This window comes from Protopterus annectens, chromosome 2.part0 (genome assembly GCF_019279795.1).
Source record: "Protopterus annectens isolate FY-2018-M chromosome 2.part0, PAN1.0, whole genome shotgun sequence".
In the NCBI taxonomy this organism is placed as follows: domain Eukaryota; kingdom Metazoa; phylum Chordata; order Ceratodontiformes; family Protopteridae; genus Protopterus; species Protopterus annectens.
The window spans coordinates 308,154,647-308,171,811 of NC_056728.1; the positions used below are offsets into that span (position 1 = coordinate 308,154,647).

Sequence of the window (17,165 nt, forward strand, 5' to 3'; positions counted from 1 at the left end):
TATACACGTACACATACTTACATACTGATAAATGTATCCTGAGTGCAGTCAGATATGAATTCACATGTGGAAAAGCCAATGGTAAGCTCTGACTGTGCAACAGAAAAATCTTACTACTTCAAGAGACCCACTGCGCCAGCTTTTTATATACTTCACACAGTAGCTTTTATTCACATTTGCCGCCTTTTTCTAAAAGATGGCGTACAGACTTGTTGAGACCCATGAAATAATTCAAGCATTAAAATAAGATCTACCAGTGATGTGTTAACACAGAAAGAACTGAACACTTGGGTTTGTCCTGCGTTACTGCTCATAATGACTTGGCTGACTGCACCTCCTGCAATGGGTGAATGCAGATCTCATCTATAAGCTCTTTCCTTGCAATACATGAATGCAGACAGTACATCTACATGCCCTGTTACATGGATAAATGACCTTCTGTGAGTGCATTTACAAGTCACAACTGTAATTAACTATTATAAAGAAATGACCATTTCAGTGAACATAAGTCCATTAGCATAGTTGACTTCAGGGTCAGTGCTTTAAGAGTGTCAGGATGAATCACTCTTGCAAGCAACTCTTTTAATGCAGTAGAATCTTATATGGCAGAATGCAGTACTTATGACTTTGTACTTAAGACAAAATCATGGTATCATAGTTCCACCTTTGTTTCAGCTGGACACAAGCATTCGGGAAATATTCTCCATACACACACACACAGACAGAGACACACACATGCCATGGAATATATGACACCCAGCCAAATAAATAATCAACCAATAAAATAGGTATTGGCTCCTATGATGTAGAAAATAAGCTGTTGCATAAGCTCACATTCCAACATCATCTGAGAAGCACACACAACTATAAAGGAAAGTAGCTGAGTGTTTATCATGACAAATGAAACAAAGGTGGAACTATGAGACCAGGATTCATTAAGTACAACGTCATACGTATTCTGTTCTACTATACAAGACTCTACTGCATTAAAAAAGGACTGCTTGTAAGAGCGATTAATCCTGACAATCTTGGGAAAGCACCAACATTGTAGTCAACAATGCTATTGAACTTGCGTTTCGCTGAAATGGTCATTTCTCCTACAACACAAACTATACAGTACAGAATTACACCCGCTGCATGTTTCTTCTGTAACTTACCAGTCGTCTTGTTGTTGTACATCTTTGTCCAGCAGTGCCCACTGCAGCAAACACAACAGAGGGAATCACAAGGCTCAGGTCAGCATCCTCAAATACTGAAAAAGAGCAACTTCACTGATTAAATATAATTAGCAAACCCATGATATATATTGTAGTAACATAGTGACTACATCAATAATTACGTCTGTAGAACCTGTGACCTCACCTCCAAAATTTTCTGTGACCCAGTATAAATGCCTTCTACTCCCTTTCATGTAGTGCAAAATTACAATATACTGAGCGTCTCAATCTAAACCCTGAAGCAGATATGTATATCAAGATTTTTAAGAAGGGTATTGCATCTCCAGTTTTCTTTCTTGACTGCTGTGCCAAACTACTGCTTAAATATATTAAAATGCATAATCAGTAAAGTGATTATCTCAGACAGGGTTAGATGACAGCTCCAAGAAAGGTCCCCTGCAAAGGGTGAATTCTATCTTGGACATTAAAATTATGTTTAGTTACATGGGCATTCCTCCCATAATGAAACATAAGAGCATGATCAAAAATAATAATAATACTCCAGTACTGGCAAAAGCACAAAACTGAACATCAAAAACAATAAAAATGTTTGCCTGCTGGTGTTACTAATACAAAACCAAAAAATAATAATCATCTGAAATAGTTCAAAGAACTAAACTCACAGTGGTCAATATTTAACATGGATAATTTCTTTTAGGTGACGCAGGTTAATTTATTGTATGTTTTTCTTCTGAAATTTAAATAAAACATTTATCTCAGGGTTTTATTGTTGGATTTATGCCTTTTGGTCTATGTACTACTTCTGGAACACCATCTATTAATGTACATGGCACACTGCTAACACAAGTATTTTTTGTTTATTATAAACCATAGTCAGACAATAAGTTCAAAACTTCCTGTTTCCAAGATATTCTTATTCCTGAAATCCCTGCTAATCTCCGTCCACTCTCTGCTCCTACTATTCCTGATCCAGTTATTATATCTTTATTTAGCAAATCACATCACCATAAAGGGTTGGATTCCTTTGAGGATTTTCTTAAGTCTGAAAGCCCGAAGACAAATTTAAACTGTAGCCATCGTACAGTATATAGTCCTAGAAAATTTTAAGCATACTTTTCCCACGTCATAAAATTGCCCAAGGCAAAAATTGGTTTTCAACCACAAAGTGGTCCTACAGTGAGGATTTCCCAATCCTTCCACTAATGAAAAACAGGTGGCATCAATTCTCCCCAACTGCTGATAAAGCACAACCCACAAGCATCTAATATGAGAACTCTCCATGTACGCCAGTTGGCCAGCTTAGATGACATCACATTTTGTCAGTTGGTATTAGAAATATTTTCATTCTTATCATACAGTACATCTACATTCACATATTCTCACCTGAAACCATACCATTGTGCTGTAACAATCAAGACGCACCAGAAGGAATTACATAAGTCAGACAGACAATACAAAGAACTACACAGATGAACAGAATACTACAAAATTATTATATTGGTTAACAGTGCCAGGTCCTGTGCAGAGTTTTATACACTTTTTTAAATGAATAAAAACAACAAAGGACAAATAATTATTTTCAGGAAGATCCAGATGCTCCCATTTACTCAGGCCTACCCTGAATCATGCATTGCATAACAGAGACACAAGAAACAAACCCATGACCACTACATGGCTCAAGAGTAGTTCAAAAGCTCAAATCTCTCTCAGTCTGGTGGTCCCCTGCCATTAATAAACTCAACAACAGAAGGAAGAAACTGTTGTAGAAAAAGGTGAAGCCCCAAGACTGGAAAAACTCCCTTATTAGCCTCAACAAAAAGTTGAGATGCCTCATCAAAACCTATAAAGCCAGCTATGAAGGCAGAATTGCAGCAGACACTAAAAACAACCACAAAGCTTTCTATAGTTATATCAAGAATCGCCATGGCAACACCCAGGTCTGCTCTGAGTTACTGCACAATGGTATTTCCTATACTGAGCCAACAGATATTGCCAACATACTGGCCAACAGATTCAGTGCCAACTTTACCCTTCTCTGCCCCCTAATGGACCAATCACAATCTTGGAGAAATGCCAGGCACCCAGCATTACTGCAGCACAGGTTAAAGCTGCATTGTCCAAGGCCAAGAATACAGCTTCCATGGGACCAGACAACATCCTTGTAAAAAAATCGCTGTTCTGACAGTTCGGTTTTGTAAGCTTTTGCTTACATGGGGTCGATTAATCACCGTTCGCTAACATAAGCGTTTGGTGATCTAATATATACCTAAAAGATCATATACCTAAAGAAAAAACTGCAAAATACGCAAGTTTTCCTGTCAAAACATTCAAATCATGCTGTTAAATCAACAGGCGTAAAGTAAAAACAGAAGCATATACAAAATTTCTTTGGAAGAAAAAAAAAAAAAAAAAAAACAGTCAAAGCAGCAGAATACACTATTCAAGCACAAATGGAAAAAGCAGAGGAAGGAAATACAAACCCAAAAAGATTTCTTATCTGAGCTCAGCAGCTGAAATATCTTCTCAGTGATCATTCTCTTGCTGTGGCACTAGAAAACTGAAAGGACCCTGTCTCTGGCTTGGAAAGGCAGACCATGGACTCTCAGGTGATTGGTCCATCACACCCACAGACAGCCAGAGGTTGAAGCTCTGAGCTTTGGTAGACCTACCAGAATTAGGGTAGCAGGGCACTACTACCCATATGCCTATAAGACAGTGTATTTGCTGAAAATAATGGGGTGATTATTCACTAAAAGGCTTAACTGCATTAATAGCAGCCATCATACGCCATAAAAAAGTCACAAACATGCTATCAGTCCATGCTTTACACAATAGTCCAGCCAAAATAAACTGCCTGAGCTCCCATAAACTAAGTTTGATACAATACCAACCAATGAAACACACGGCTCTATATAAACTGCCCCATGGAAAATAGTCCCACAAAACAAAAGCAGGAATATTTCAAAATATAAAGCAAGTCTAAGAATGGTACATCTCAAAACTTTGACTGTAGCTATTTTACAAGCCTAAAGGGAAATACAGATAATGTTTATCTCAGATCATAAGACAGGTAATTCAAGATGTTCAATATGTTGATTTTTATTTAATATCTTTTTACTCCAATTCTAGAACAAACAACTTTCACATTGATCTTCAGCCTATTCTGTTTCCCATACTGGGTTATCCCAAACAATGAGAGAGAAGATGACTGGAGGTGGCATTACGCAGGCCCGCACCTGCACATACTGTTGCAGGTTATCACGGCACTTCTAGTAGTTCTTACTTCAAACCTGGGGGCTAACACTGGCATACATATCAATTCATGAGACTGGTACACCTTCCTTGGACACACGTATGCTTCAACTTGCATGCTAAAGAGGGTTACGCTTGGTACTTCCAAAGCCTTATTCGCCAGTTTACTTGTCATTCATTGACTCATGCCACTATTTTCTGGTATTGGCATGGCTCCCAGAACCAGAGGACCCCCCCCCCCCCAATGGGTCAGCCGGCATCAGCTGCTCACTTTACCCAATTGTATTCTAAGCCCTATTCAAACTCAGGACACCTGGGTTGTAGTGAGGGCTCTGTCTACACTATGGAACCAGGCTTTTAAGATAAGAAACATTAAATCATTCACTTGGTTAATTGGTTGTACTTGACCGGTGGAATTTAATAGATGGCATTATATTAGACTGAAATGATTAAGTTAGTTTTATTCTGAAGAAGGCCTTTGTGAAAGCGCTTATTTTTGGATTACTCAGTGGTGTCAGCTTTTTTGTTTTCCATCGTAGTGTTTTGTTTGAAAAATTAAATCATTCTGTAACACCCAAAATACTATTATTCATGGTTGTGAGGGGAACTGGAGCCTTTCCTATCAAGCAGTGGAAGGGAGGCACAGACCCAGTTCTGAACTCAGTGCTAGAACAACACAGTGCGCACACACAGAGCTGCGCACAAAACCACTGTACAAATGCTTATGAGAAGTTATAGGGCTCAGCAATTCACTTAACATATCTGTGGATGTGTGAGAAAATTACTGCAGTAATACTTGGAAACATCAGAACTCAGAATTTAGAGTCAAGTAATGTGGAGACCGAATAGTCAAGACTTGAGTCCTACATATATACTAAGTCTGAAACTGCCATTTCTCAGAATTTTCCCTTTTCTGCAAAGTTGTCGATCTTGGAGTTGGTATATATATATATATATATATATATATATATATATATATATATATATATATATATATATACGTGTGTGTGTGTGTGTGTGTGTATAATATCCAGGGAATTATGGCTAGGCTTGTATAGGCCCTAGGGCCGATAGCCTAGTACCAACCTATGAACCTATATATATATATATATATCTATATCAAGATTATTACTGGCCTCAAACAGATGCCCTACGCAGACCGTCTCAAAAAACTCCAGCTTTACTCCGTCGCATATCGTCTACTCAGAGGCGATCTCTGCCTAACATACAAAGGTATGTCAAACCCAGAGCTGCTGGACATGCTCCACTTAAAGAAATCCCAATCCCTCCGAGCTACACGCTCTAGGGACCTAAACCTTGTCACCACAATAAACAGAACACGCTGGAGGGAAAGATTCCTGTCCCAGAGACTTCCCATACTCTGGAACATACTACCTATCTATATCAAACAAAGCTCCCCTTTAGCACTCTTCAAGAAAAATCATGATGATTGGATGGGAAATATATATATATACATAGATATACATAGATATATATATATATATATATATATATATATATATATATATATATATATATATATATATGTTCTATCGGCCCTAGGGCCTCTACAAGCCTAACCATAACAATTCCAAAATTCCCTGGATATTTCTTCCCTTGACCCCTGTCTAGTAGGTTGACTGACGTGATCCCCGAGGTGAATTTCCCATCTCCCATCAAGTTGTCAAGGTTCCTTTTGAAGAGGGCCAAGGAGGCACTCTGCTTGACATGTATGGGCAGTCTATCCCAGAGTATGGGGAGTCTCTGGGTCAGGAACCTATCCCTCCAGCATGTTTTGTTCATTGTGATGACAAGGTTTAGATCCCTGGAGTGTGTGGCTCTGAGGGATTGGAATGTTTAAGTGGAGCATGTCCAACAGCTCAGGGTTTGACATGGCCTTGTATGTTAAGCAGAGATCACCTGTGAGTAGACAATATGCCAGAGTATAGCTGGAGTTATTTTTAGATGGTCAGTGCAAGGCATCTGCTTTAGGCCTGTAATTCTTTTAGTGAGGTATTTCTGTGGCCTTTCCAGCTGTTGCAGATGTCTTGTGAGGTACATACCAAACAGGGCGTTGTATTCTACAATGGGTCTAATGAGGGATGAGCACAGTGGGACAATGACCTCCTTTTTTCTGGATGAAAAGCCCTTAGAGATGAGGTGTGCCACACAGAAGGATTTCCTGACTATTGTGGCAATGTGGTTATCGAAGGTGAGACCACCATCCACCTGTGTCCCTAAGTCTCTCATCACACTGTGTTTAGTGTACTGCCACCTATGTGGTAATTCATGGGTACATGGTTCTTCCCAAAGAGGATAACTATACATTTCTTGGCATTTAGCTTGAGCCCATGGCTCTGGCAACAAGCATCTGTTTCTGTAAGGCCCTTTTGTAGAATATCAACATTATTTGGGGATTCAATAATGACTCCCATTTTGCAGTCATCTGCGAACTTTGTTAGCCAGAGCCCCTTAGTGTTGGCCTGTACTTCAGAGAAGTAGATGCTAAACAAGAGTGGTCCCAGGATTGAACCCTGAGGTACTCCACTTGTCACCTGTCGGGAAATGGATTTGGAGTCGGCTACTTTGCAGTCTGGGTTTTGTCAGTAAGCCAGTGGGCAACCCATCGAGTGACGTAGGGATTTCTGCCCAGCTTAGTAAGTTTATCTAGGATTCCAGAGTGGGGGATGGTGTCAAATGCCTTGGCGAGGTCCAGATAGGCTGTGTGGACCTCCTTACCCTCGTCCACAGCTCTGGAGATTCGAGTCAATCAGGTTCAGGGGACAAGATCGGTCCTTCACGAGCCCAAACTGGGTGGGGTCCAGTGTTTGAAGGTTGCCAATATCTTTGTTTATAAGTTCCATGATAATGCGTTCCATTGCCCTTGCAGATCAGGCTCATCAGATTGATGGGATGGTAGTTCCCGGGATCCAAGGTGGATCCCCCTTTGTGGAGTGGGATAACTGTAGCTGTGCGCCACTCAGTGGGTATGAAGCCTGAGGTGAGGCTATGATTAAACATGACACTTAGGTGAGTTGCCTGTGTGGGTGTGATTACTGGAATTTGGCAATCGTTTGGTAATGAGATGGCCCCTTTGGGGGTGAGAGGAGGTGTAGTTTGTACTAAATCTATCTGCCAGGATATTGGCAATATCCTTGGGATCAGTATATTTAATGCCACTCTGTTGTAGTTCAGAGAAGATCTGAGCATTGCCATTTAGATTATTGACATAACTATAGAGTGCCTTGTGGTTGTCTTTGGAATCTTTAGCAATTTTATTTTTGTAACTTGCTTTGGAGGATTTTATGAGGAATCTCAGCTTCTTACTGAGGCTGGTAAGGGAGTATTTTTGCATCCTGGGATTTTCCTCTTTTCTGCAACAGTTTCTTCCTTCTGCTGTATAGTTTGTTTATGGCAGGGGACCACCAGATTGGCTTCCTTTTTTTGGTGGAGTGTGTCTTGGCTCTATCTGGGATGGCACGATTCATGCACGAGTGGATGTGCTCATACAAGTGCCTTAGTGTAGGATTCAGCAGTCGAACTTTCAGCTCCCGTCTGCAGGGATGTCATGAAGCTCGTCACTTCTGACGTGAGTAGCATGAAGTTGGCTTTGGAGAAGTTTTTTTTACAGAGGTTTCCTTACTGGGGGGTGGGGGTGGGATGTGGATGTCAAGGGTGATTAGCTTATGGTCAGACCTGACCAATGAGGGGGGTGACCACTGGTGTGGAGCAACTATCTCCCATGTAGGTAATGACCAGGTCTAGGATATTGGAGCCCCTGGTGGGATAATGGATTAGTTGATCCAGGGCATTGGAATTTATGAATTCCAAGAACCGTTGGGAAAAGGTGCTGGTACCTGAGTAGTTTTCCCAGTTAATGGCAGGGTAGTTGAAATCACCCAGTATTAGGGTGTCTGGTTGTATCTTAATATTTTCCAGCATGTTTAAGAAAGGTGTAGTGAGAATTTTGGAGCATGGTGGGGGATATGTAGCAAGCTACAATTTGGATTGTAGTCTTACCTAGTGTTAGTTGCACTTGGAGAATTTTAGATGCATTGTGTTGGGCAACTAGCCTGGAGATGTAACTATATATATATATATATATATATATATATATATATATATATATATATATATATAAGTTCAGGGCATTGCTCGGGGTTTGTCGCACAAATTGGGGGTGAACAGGGGCTTGCCAACCCCTGCAAGAAGCAAATTTAAAGGAGAAAAGCAAAATTTTTTTTTTTTTTTTTTGGTGTGTCAGGACTCAGCATTACAAGTCCTGAGATTTCAATAGGAAGCCAACTATAGCACCTGGTGAAAAATAAAAGTTATGTACTTACCATAACCCTGGATCTGTGTTGTTCATTTTCATTCTTCCTCAACGAATGAGTCTCGTATCCAACTTGATGGCATTTCTTCGACGGCATTTATTTCAGACTCTTGGATCACACTCTTGAGCTCCTCCCTTTATCCATAATGCCCCAGACCTCTATTACTTCAGATTGAGTTTGCTACTTATTCAGAAAAAAGTGGTTATAGCCTTCATAAACGATAAAGATAGAATAGGGGCTCAGACAGGAACAGTGTTTCCAATATTTCTATTAGATCACTCCCAAAAGAAATGGAGAGGGGGAAGGGGGGATTGAGGAAGAATGAAAATGGCCAACACAGATGCAAAGTCGTGGTGAGTATATCATTTGTATATCTAATGTTGTCATTTTCATTCATTCCTCAATAAATGGGATAGTCTCTCCAATATGATAACCTTGGGTGGCTCTCGTGGAAGGATGTTCTGGAATACTGCATAAGTAAAGGCAGCTCTGCTTCTGGAAATGAGATCCAATTTGTAATGAGCAATAAACGTATGAGCACTGGACCAAGTGGCTGCAGCACAAATATCATCCATAGAAGCTCTGGCCAGAAAGCAGATGAAGTAGCCATGGACCTAGTGGAGTAAGATTTTGGAGGTCTCAGCAAAGGCAAACCTCATTCAGAATGAACATATGAAATACAATCTGTTAACCATTTAGCTAAAGCAACTTTAGAAACTGGTTTTCCAACTCTGCTTGGGGCAAAGCAGATGAACAACCCGCCAGTTTTCCTAAAAACTTTAATTCTGTGGAGATAAAAACGAAACTGTCTATGCACATCTAAGAGGTGAAGTATGCATTTACCTTTATTAGCAAAGTTTGGAAAGAACACAGGTAAATTGATCACTTGGTTGCTGTTCACCTCAGAGGCTACTTTGGGCAGAAAAGATGGATTAATAAGTAAAGTGACCCTATCCTTGTGGAATATCAAGTTAGGTGAGTTTAAGCAGAGTGCTTGGAGTTCAGAAACTCACCTGGCTAAGGTGATGGCCACTAGGAAGATTGTCTTCCAAGAAAGAAACTTGAGATCAGACTTGGCCGAGGGGTTCAAAGGGAGGCTGAATCAAGCTCTGCAACACAAGTGTAATGTTCCATGGTGGAGCAGGATCTAAGTAAAAAAGTACCTTTAAGGAAGACTTTGCATAACTTGGGGGAAGTCAGAGGGAAAGCATTATTTCCAGTGTGATAATTGGAGATAACTGTCAGTTAAACTTTGATGGTGGACAAACGAGCTCCTTCTTGAAAAACTGAAGCAAGAGAATCTAAAACAGCAGGAATAGGTGCAGTAAAAGGATCACATTTTCTCTGATGGGCCCAGTAACAATCTATTCCATTTGCTCTTATATACTTTTCTAATGGAGGCTTTCTGAGATGATATCAAGCTGGCGAACAGGAGAAGAAAGCCTGGGCTGTCTAGCCATCACTGGACTTGGGGAAACCATGCAGTTAACTTGAGTCTTGAAATATCTGGGCGAGCCATCCCTGTGGGATGAGTGATCAGACCTGGAGAGGGATCCAGTGTCCAAGGCAGCCATAGTAGATGACACCAAAGGAAGGGGAACCACACTTGATGAGGCCAAAAGGGGTAATGAGAATAATCTTGTTCCTTAACTGGAGTGCTAAGGAAATTTGGGGATTAGAGTTAATAAGGGGTAAGCACACAGGAGACTGGAGGGCCATACATGGACCTCAGTATCTCTCAATGACTCCTCTGAGGGGTGATTAGGGCCAAACATGGACATCAGTATCTCTCAATGACTCCCCTGAGGGGGGATTAGGGCAAACAACCTGCTGCACTTGTTGAGGGGAGAGCCAAAGAGATCACAGCAAGGCTGACCCCATCAACGGAAGATTTGCTCCACCACTGCTCGATTGAGAGACCACTTGTGAGGCATTAGAATAGTTCGGCTGTGTTTGTCAGCAAGCATGTTGGACTTCCCCTGTATGTGCATTGCTAGAAGAAAGCGGTTGGAGGAGATCACCCACTGCCTCACACTCATTGCTTATCGACAAAGGGAGTAGGACTGGGCTCCCCTGTTTGTTGATGTACCAAACCACTGACATGTTGTCCATTTGCATAGCAACTGTCCCTAGAGGAAGAAAGTTCTTAAAGCCCAAAATGCCAGGAGGACAGCTCTCATCTCTAACACATTGATATGCAAATTGTTCTCTTCAGGTGACCACGTTCCTTGGACAGTCATTCCCAAGAAATGCCCACCCCCCACAGCAACTGGGAGGCATCAGTGGTCACTGTGGCTAATGGGGGTGGGAATACAAAGGGACGACACAGATAAACTGTGTTGGACTGAATCTACCAAAGCAAGGATTTTCTGAAAACCTGAGAAAGTTTTATAGGATGGGTCAGAGGCTATTGAAGAAATGACCACACGCATGTGGAAAGAAGCAGTTGGTAGTAAGGTAACTGGCGCAGCCACTGACCCTAAGGCCTGAAGAACCAGTTTTGCTAGGGGAGAAGGGCGTGAAAGCATCTCTTTGACATGCAATTTTAAGGACTGTACTCTCTATGGTGGAAGAAAGGCCAACTCGTTGGCTGTGTCCAGGCGAGCCCCTATAAACTCCAAGACTTGAAATTGCTGAAGGTGGGACTTAGAATAATTGACTGTGATCCCTAAAGACTGACATAACTGGAGTAAGTAGTTACTGGCCTTTTTGAGGAGATGCCTGGTTCGAGCAGTGAAGACCCAGTCATCTAGATGTATGAAGGACTTCCTCGGAAGCCAGTGCCTGCTCAGCAGCTCCAGACCCATCCAAGGTAGAGACAACCTCAGGATCCTTCGACGAAGAAGAGTTTTGCGGCATACCAGACTCCAAAAAGATCTTGGTAGTGGCCTGCAAATCAACTGAAGTGGGCATCAGTGGCAGCAAAAGTACCTCAATGAGTACTGGAGGACTGACGACTAGCTTAAAGGAAGCGTTGTCGGAAGGTTTGGACCTGTGCAGTCTGTCTCTGTCTTTATCTTTACGTTTTATTCAGAAGATCTGTCGGATGGCTTACTGAAGCCATATTGGAATTTGAGGACTGTAAACGAAAATATTTGGCTACAATAAGGGCCTGACGACAGAAAGTTCTGGCATTAAACAAAGCACAGAACCGACAACGGGGGATGTTGTGGTCTGGGCCAAGACAAGTGACGCAGTAAGAGTAGAAGTCTCGGTGTGGTATTTGCTTTCCACAGGCGATACAATTATTAACTTTTTCTGACATCAGTTAGTGCAAGAAAAAAGGATCGCCAATGGGGTACTTAGCTTTAGAAGACTTAAACTTCAGTTTGGAAACAAAAATTCAGGTAGCGGCCGACAGGCACTCGAGCGAACTGCTTCGGGCCACACAGCAAGAAAGACTGGGGTAATAGCATTGGCTGTCTTACTTTATACCACTGACGATTGGACATCAGTCCACAAGCGACAGCAACTGATGCAGAAATAAGTCTCTGGTATTCGGGCCGGCCGAGGGCTACCCTGGCAGGGATAACCCAAATGTGATGACTGCAACTGTGAAACATGAAGAACATCACCCTGAATCAAAGCAGTCTCAAATGAGCTGTTACTACTGCCATGCATTCGGTGAACACCTTGGGGGCTATGGTGGGACCAAAGGCAAGGCTCTGAACTGGAAATGACTGACCCCCAACCAAAAGTGCAGGTACTTCCAGGGGCATCAGTTTATGTTGATGCAATAGTATGCATCCTGGAGATCTACACAGCACATCTAGTCATCCTTCTGGAGAAGAGGTAGAATGTACTAACAAGTGACAAACCAGAACTTGGGAGTTCTTTATAAACTGATTTAGACTGTTGAGATCCAGAATGGGTTTCAGGTTTCCCATTTTCTTTGGCACTAAAAAGAACCTTAAGTAGGTTCCGAATCCTCTCTGGTCTGGTGGGACCTCTTGGATGACCTTTTTGTACAGCAGCTTTTGAACTTCTAGGGCTGCTATCTCCTGCTGATTAAGAGGAACATCGGGGGAGATTTTTCTGTTTGCACGGTGGAGTTTGCAACAAGGGAATGAAATATCCTCCTGATATAATTTTTTGCACAAAAGTGTCTTTTGTGGTAGATTTCCAGGCTTCCAGGTGAGGGCCAAGCACCCTCAGACTGCCTCCTGAGACAAGCAGTCATTCAACCCCTCAGGAACACTGAAAAGGTCTATCCAAAAAGGAATCACAAAATCCTGGGATTTGCGGGCCTCCTCTGCCGTGAGGGTGGCATCTTCCACTGGAACCCCTCCCCCCACCTCTGGGAGAAGATTCCCCTTGTGAGTCTTGAAAAGGTCCTTGTGATATTTGGAACCACATCTTTTTACCTCTGCATTAATTCCTAAAGAAGGATCACTGCGGGGTAGAAAAACGGATTCCCGTGGCAGACAAGGTCTTTCCATCTTGCTCCCTATGGGAGAGTGTTTCTTTTACTGTGGGCACAAAAAACAAAGATCCATCAAAGGGAGCATTGATGAAAGAAGACAAAGGGCTTCGCAAAGTCACACAAACGCATTCAGGCATGTCTTCTGATGGCTATGCCTGAACCTGCTGCAAATGAGGATCCTTCTGCTGCATGAGAGATTAATCTCATGGAAGTATTAGAAATCAACTGAAGGGTGGCCAGCTGCAAAGAAACTACTTAAGTTTCTGTGTTGACATGGAACAAGCACTAAACTTAGAGAGTTCCTTAATCAAGTCTCTGCAGTCTGGTAAAACGCGCCAAGTAGTTAGACTACAGAGTAAAATTTGCTGAAGCATAAATGCACTTTCCATACCTGTCGATCAGCCTCGACTCAATTAGGAGGATGAACAGAGGAGTTTTGTTCAGCTAGCAACTTTTTTGTGACTGCCACCACCACCATGGCATCCATTCCAATGAGGCCTGTCTTTGGGTTGAGCAAGAAATTTGTCTGGGTGACATGGAATTGGTTCATTGGTTCCATGGTAGCTGGTTCCTTCCATCCAGATCCATCACATCTATAAGGTCATCCTCCGGAAGGGTAACCCAAGACATAGATGAGCCAAACGCGAAGGCTTCAAGGAATGCCAACTACTCTTGGGAAAGGTCGATTGGAAGACCATCTAACTTTCTGGCTAAAGATCTCGGATCTCTAGAATGCCTCCAAAGGAGACATCTTCTGTTGGAGATCTTTGGGACTCTTCCCATTCATCAAAGTCAGTGCCTCCAGTTAAAAATTCCTGAGGGGAATCTATGCGCCTCCTTTTACACAATCTCTTCCAGGGGACCTCCTCAGTGGGATGACCTGGAGAGCTATTGGTAGATAAGGGACGTTCCTGTGCAGGACCTGCCTGGAAGCTCATACGTCTGGTTGCCCCAGAGGGACAGATTGAGGAGGCCAGAAGTTTGATCCAAAGGAGGTAGGATCCTAAGAAGCAAGAGTAGGAATGTACTCTTGGGTGAGAGAAATCCCTTTCCACCACCTTGAAAGCAAAAGGACCATGAGAAGCCATTGCCAGCCAAAGTTCCAGGTAGGCACCATTAAGCTATGACCTTGCCCGGGCTCCTGCCATGAGGGAGGAGTTGGACCCGAGATGTCTAACGCTAGAGTTCCAAGGGAGGCGAAGGCACCAAAAGGCTTGGAGTCAAAGGCACCACCAAACCCAGTTCTGGTGCCAACATTTCAGCTCTGAGACTCATCCTGTTGTAGGGGGGTTGGCGCCAAACGTGTCAGGATCACAGTCTGAGAAGAAGATGTAGTTATCTTCAGATCCAATGCTTCAACTCTCAGGCCTCTCAGATCTGAGGGCTCTGAAAATCACTGGAAGGATCAGATAAGGGGAGACAACGGGATGGGTTACAGTTTGAAGGCTCATGTATCCAACAGACGGAACCAGTAAGACTCCCAGTCTGGATCTTAGCTCTGAGGAACTTTCACATCATCCTATCCACATCTGCTTCAGAGGGGCTTTGGAAGGATCTGATAGAAGATGCAGTGGAAGGAGGATGGGAGAGTTTTTGGATGTCTCCTGTAAGAATGGAGATTGAAGCCTAGGGGGGAAACAGGCTCTTAGAGAAATGGAGACTTCGGGGCAGAGGAGACTTGGATGTCTGATCTAAAGAAGTCGGATTCGAACATTTGGGCTGATTGGCAGGTGACTCTGATGCAGGAGCAGGTTCAGGAGACAGGACAGGAGGGTGTTTCCTATGCTCCCTGGGCTCTGAAGGTGGTTTAGACTTTTTGGTGGTGGTGGTGGTGGGGGGGGGGGTTGAGCCCCACTGAGGAAATCTGTAGAGGAAGAAGCAGGTAGCAAACCCTTCAGAATTAACTTATTGCATTTATGGCTTAAGGCCAGACAGCTGAAACCTGCACAGATTTGAAGGGGGGTTTCCAGATGGGCTGCTCCTAAGCAATAGATGCACTCCCTCTGGACATCAGAATTGGGTATCTCATGACCACAGGAAGTGCACTCTTTGAATAAACTATTCCCAGAGCTCAACAGAGCACAATCCACATATGTACCATAAGAATGACAAATGAGATCTGAGGTAATATAAGGGTCTGGGGTATTATAGGTAAAGGGAGGAGCTTGAGAGTTGGATCCAAGAATCTGAAAGAAATGCGAGCAATCCAGATCGAATCCAAAACCCACTCACTGAGGAATGAATGAAAATGACATCATCAGATCACATATGTGTGCAGAGAGAACATGCAGATACTAGCCAAACAACATTTCAGCTGAGATTTAAACTAGAGAATCATGACCTGTGAGGCAACTAACCACTGCAGCACTGCATCACCACTGCGCTGAAACCAGAACTTGAGTCTGCACTTAAATTTGAGCAAACACACTGACTTGTGAAAAAAAAAAAACATTATGTACAGAAACAGAGTAATCATACACTAAAGTCTACATGCTCTGCACTGAAGCACACTATATACTGAACAGGTCTATATCACATAGTCGAAGTGTCAAAACTTCAACTATGTAAATAATGAACCCAAAAGTTTGAAAACTAAATACTCCGAACACTCAAATATACTAACTCCAAGATTGCACAGCAGTGAAGAAATAGCAAAGCCGCAAAACTGGCCCACCGAATTCCCTGGGAAAGAATTTGATGTTCCTCGGCTTCGTTCATTTTAGACTTCGAACTTCCCAGTTCGAAGGTTCGGCGTTCGGACATATGATACAGTCCCTACTGAACTGCATATATAATCTGACAAAATTCTACTTTTTCTCCATGCTGAAAAAAGAAAAAAAACATACTATTCCATTTAATGATAGCAAACAGTTTACACAATCACATCATTGACAAAGTCACACAAAAAAATAATGATGAGATTACCTATTATGGCATTATTCCCTCCAAGTTCAAGCAACTTGCGTCCTAAAAAAATAAAGAAATTTCACATCAAGCCTTGGGAAGCACATTATACAACAAAAATAAAACCTACAACTATGATTCCTTTTCAGTAAGTTACTTCTGGCTAATACAATTTGTTTGTTTCCGTATAAGTTAATTTTCATACATATGCAATCAGTAAACCAAGCCTTGATTACTTCAAAGGTTAAAGTAGAAGGGATATAATGAGCTGACATCAGTGCATTTCTACATGTGCCTAGTAGAAGATGGCTATGACCAGTATATGAAAATATGCATTAAAAAGCAACAGTCATGTACAAATAATGTTGTGCAAGAAGGTAAAAGTGACAATACTAGTTGGAGGTCAAGTACTTCAGTATTACATACTCAATACCAAATGCCATCTATTTTTAAAACCTACTTTACCCAGTTCAGGGATGCGAGAAGCTGGAGTCTATTCCTGAAAAGCACTAGGTGTAAGACAGGAATCAATTCTGGAAAGGATTTCAGTCCATTGCAGGACACAAAGACACACACAAGTATAGACCGAATGTGAGAGGGAAGGGAACTGGATGCCCCCCCCCCCCAAAAAAAAACAAAAAAAAAAAAAAAAAAACATGCAAACACAGGGATGACATGCAAAGTCCACAGAGAATACATCCAACCATGAATCAAACCAGAGAACAAACATAGTAAGGTACCAACATTAAATGACTGCGTCACTGTATCACCAGTGCAAACATTGTAATAAAAAATATATATATAACCCAGTGCAACAGATAGTTGTTGTTGTTGTCTTTCAGCTTTTCCCGGTTAGGGGTCGCCACAATGGAACTCCAGTCCGCTAATGATTGGCAACAGACAGTAACAGAACAAAATTCATGCTGCTATTCACAGCTATCACTAGGACCTATACAGTAATTAACAGCTACAATAAATGAAATGTTAAAGGAAGTTGTTTTCTGCCTTGGGTAGAATAGCAAAGTACAATTTGGGTACAATTTTGTGATGTATCACAGTAGTATCTCTCACAGT

General features: G+C 42.1%; 1 protein-coding gene across 1 annotated transcript in view; it reads right to left on the reverse strand.

Moving 5' to 3' along the window:
* Positions 1 to 17,165, reverse strand: part of ALDH7A1 (aldehyde dehydrogenase 7 family member A1) — a 760,748-nt gene that overhangs the window by 276,381 nt on the left and 467,202 nt on the right. Inside the window, exons 10-11 of the mRNA XM_044060782.1 lie at positions 16,113 to 16,154; positions 1,158 to 1,252 (exon numbers count right to left, since the gene is read on the reverse strand). Of these exons, the coding sequence (XP_043916717.1) occupies positions 1,158 to 1,252; positions 16,113 to 16,154 (137 nt within the window). The remainder of the gene's footprint in view (positions 1 to 1,157; positions 1,253 to 16,112; positions 16,155 to 17,165) is intronic.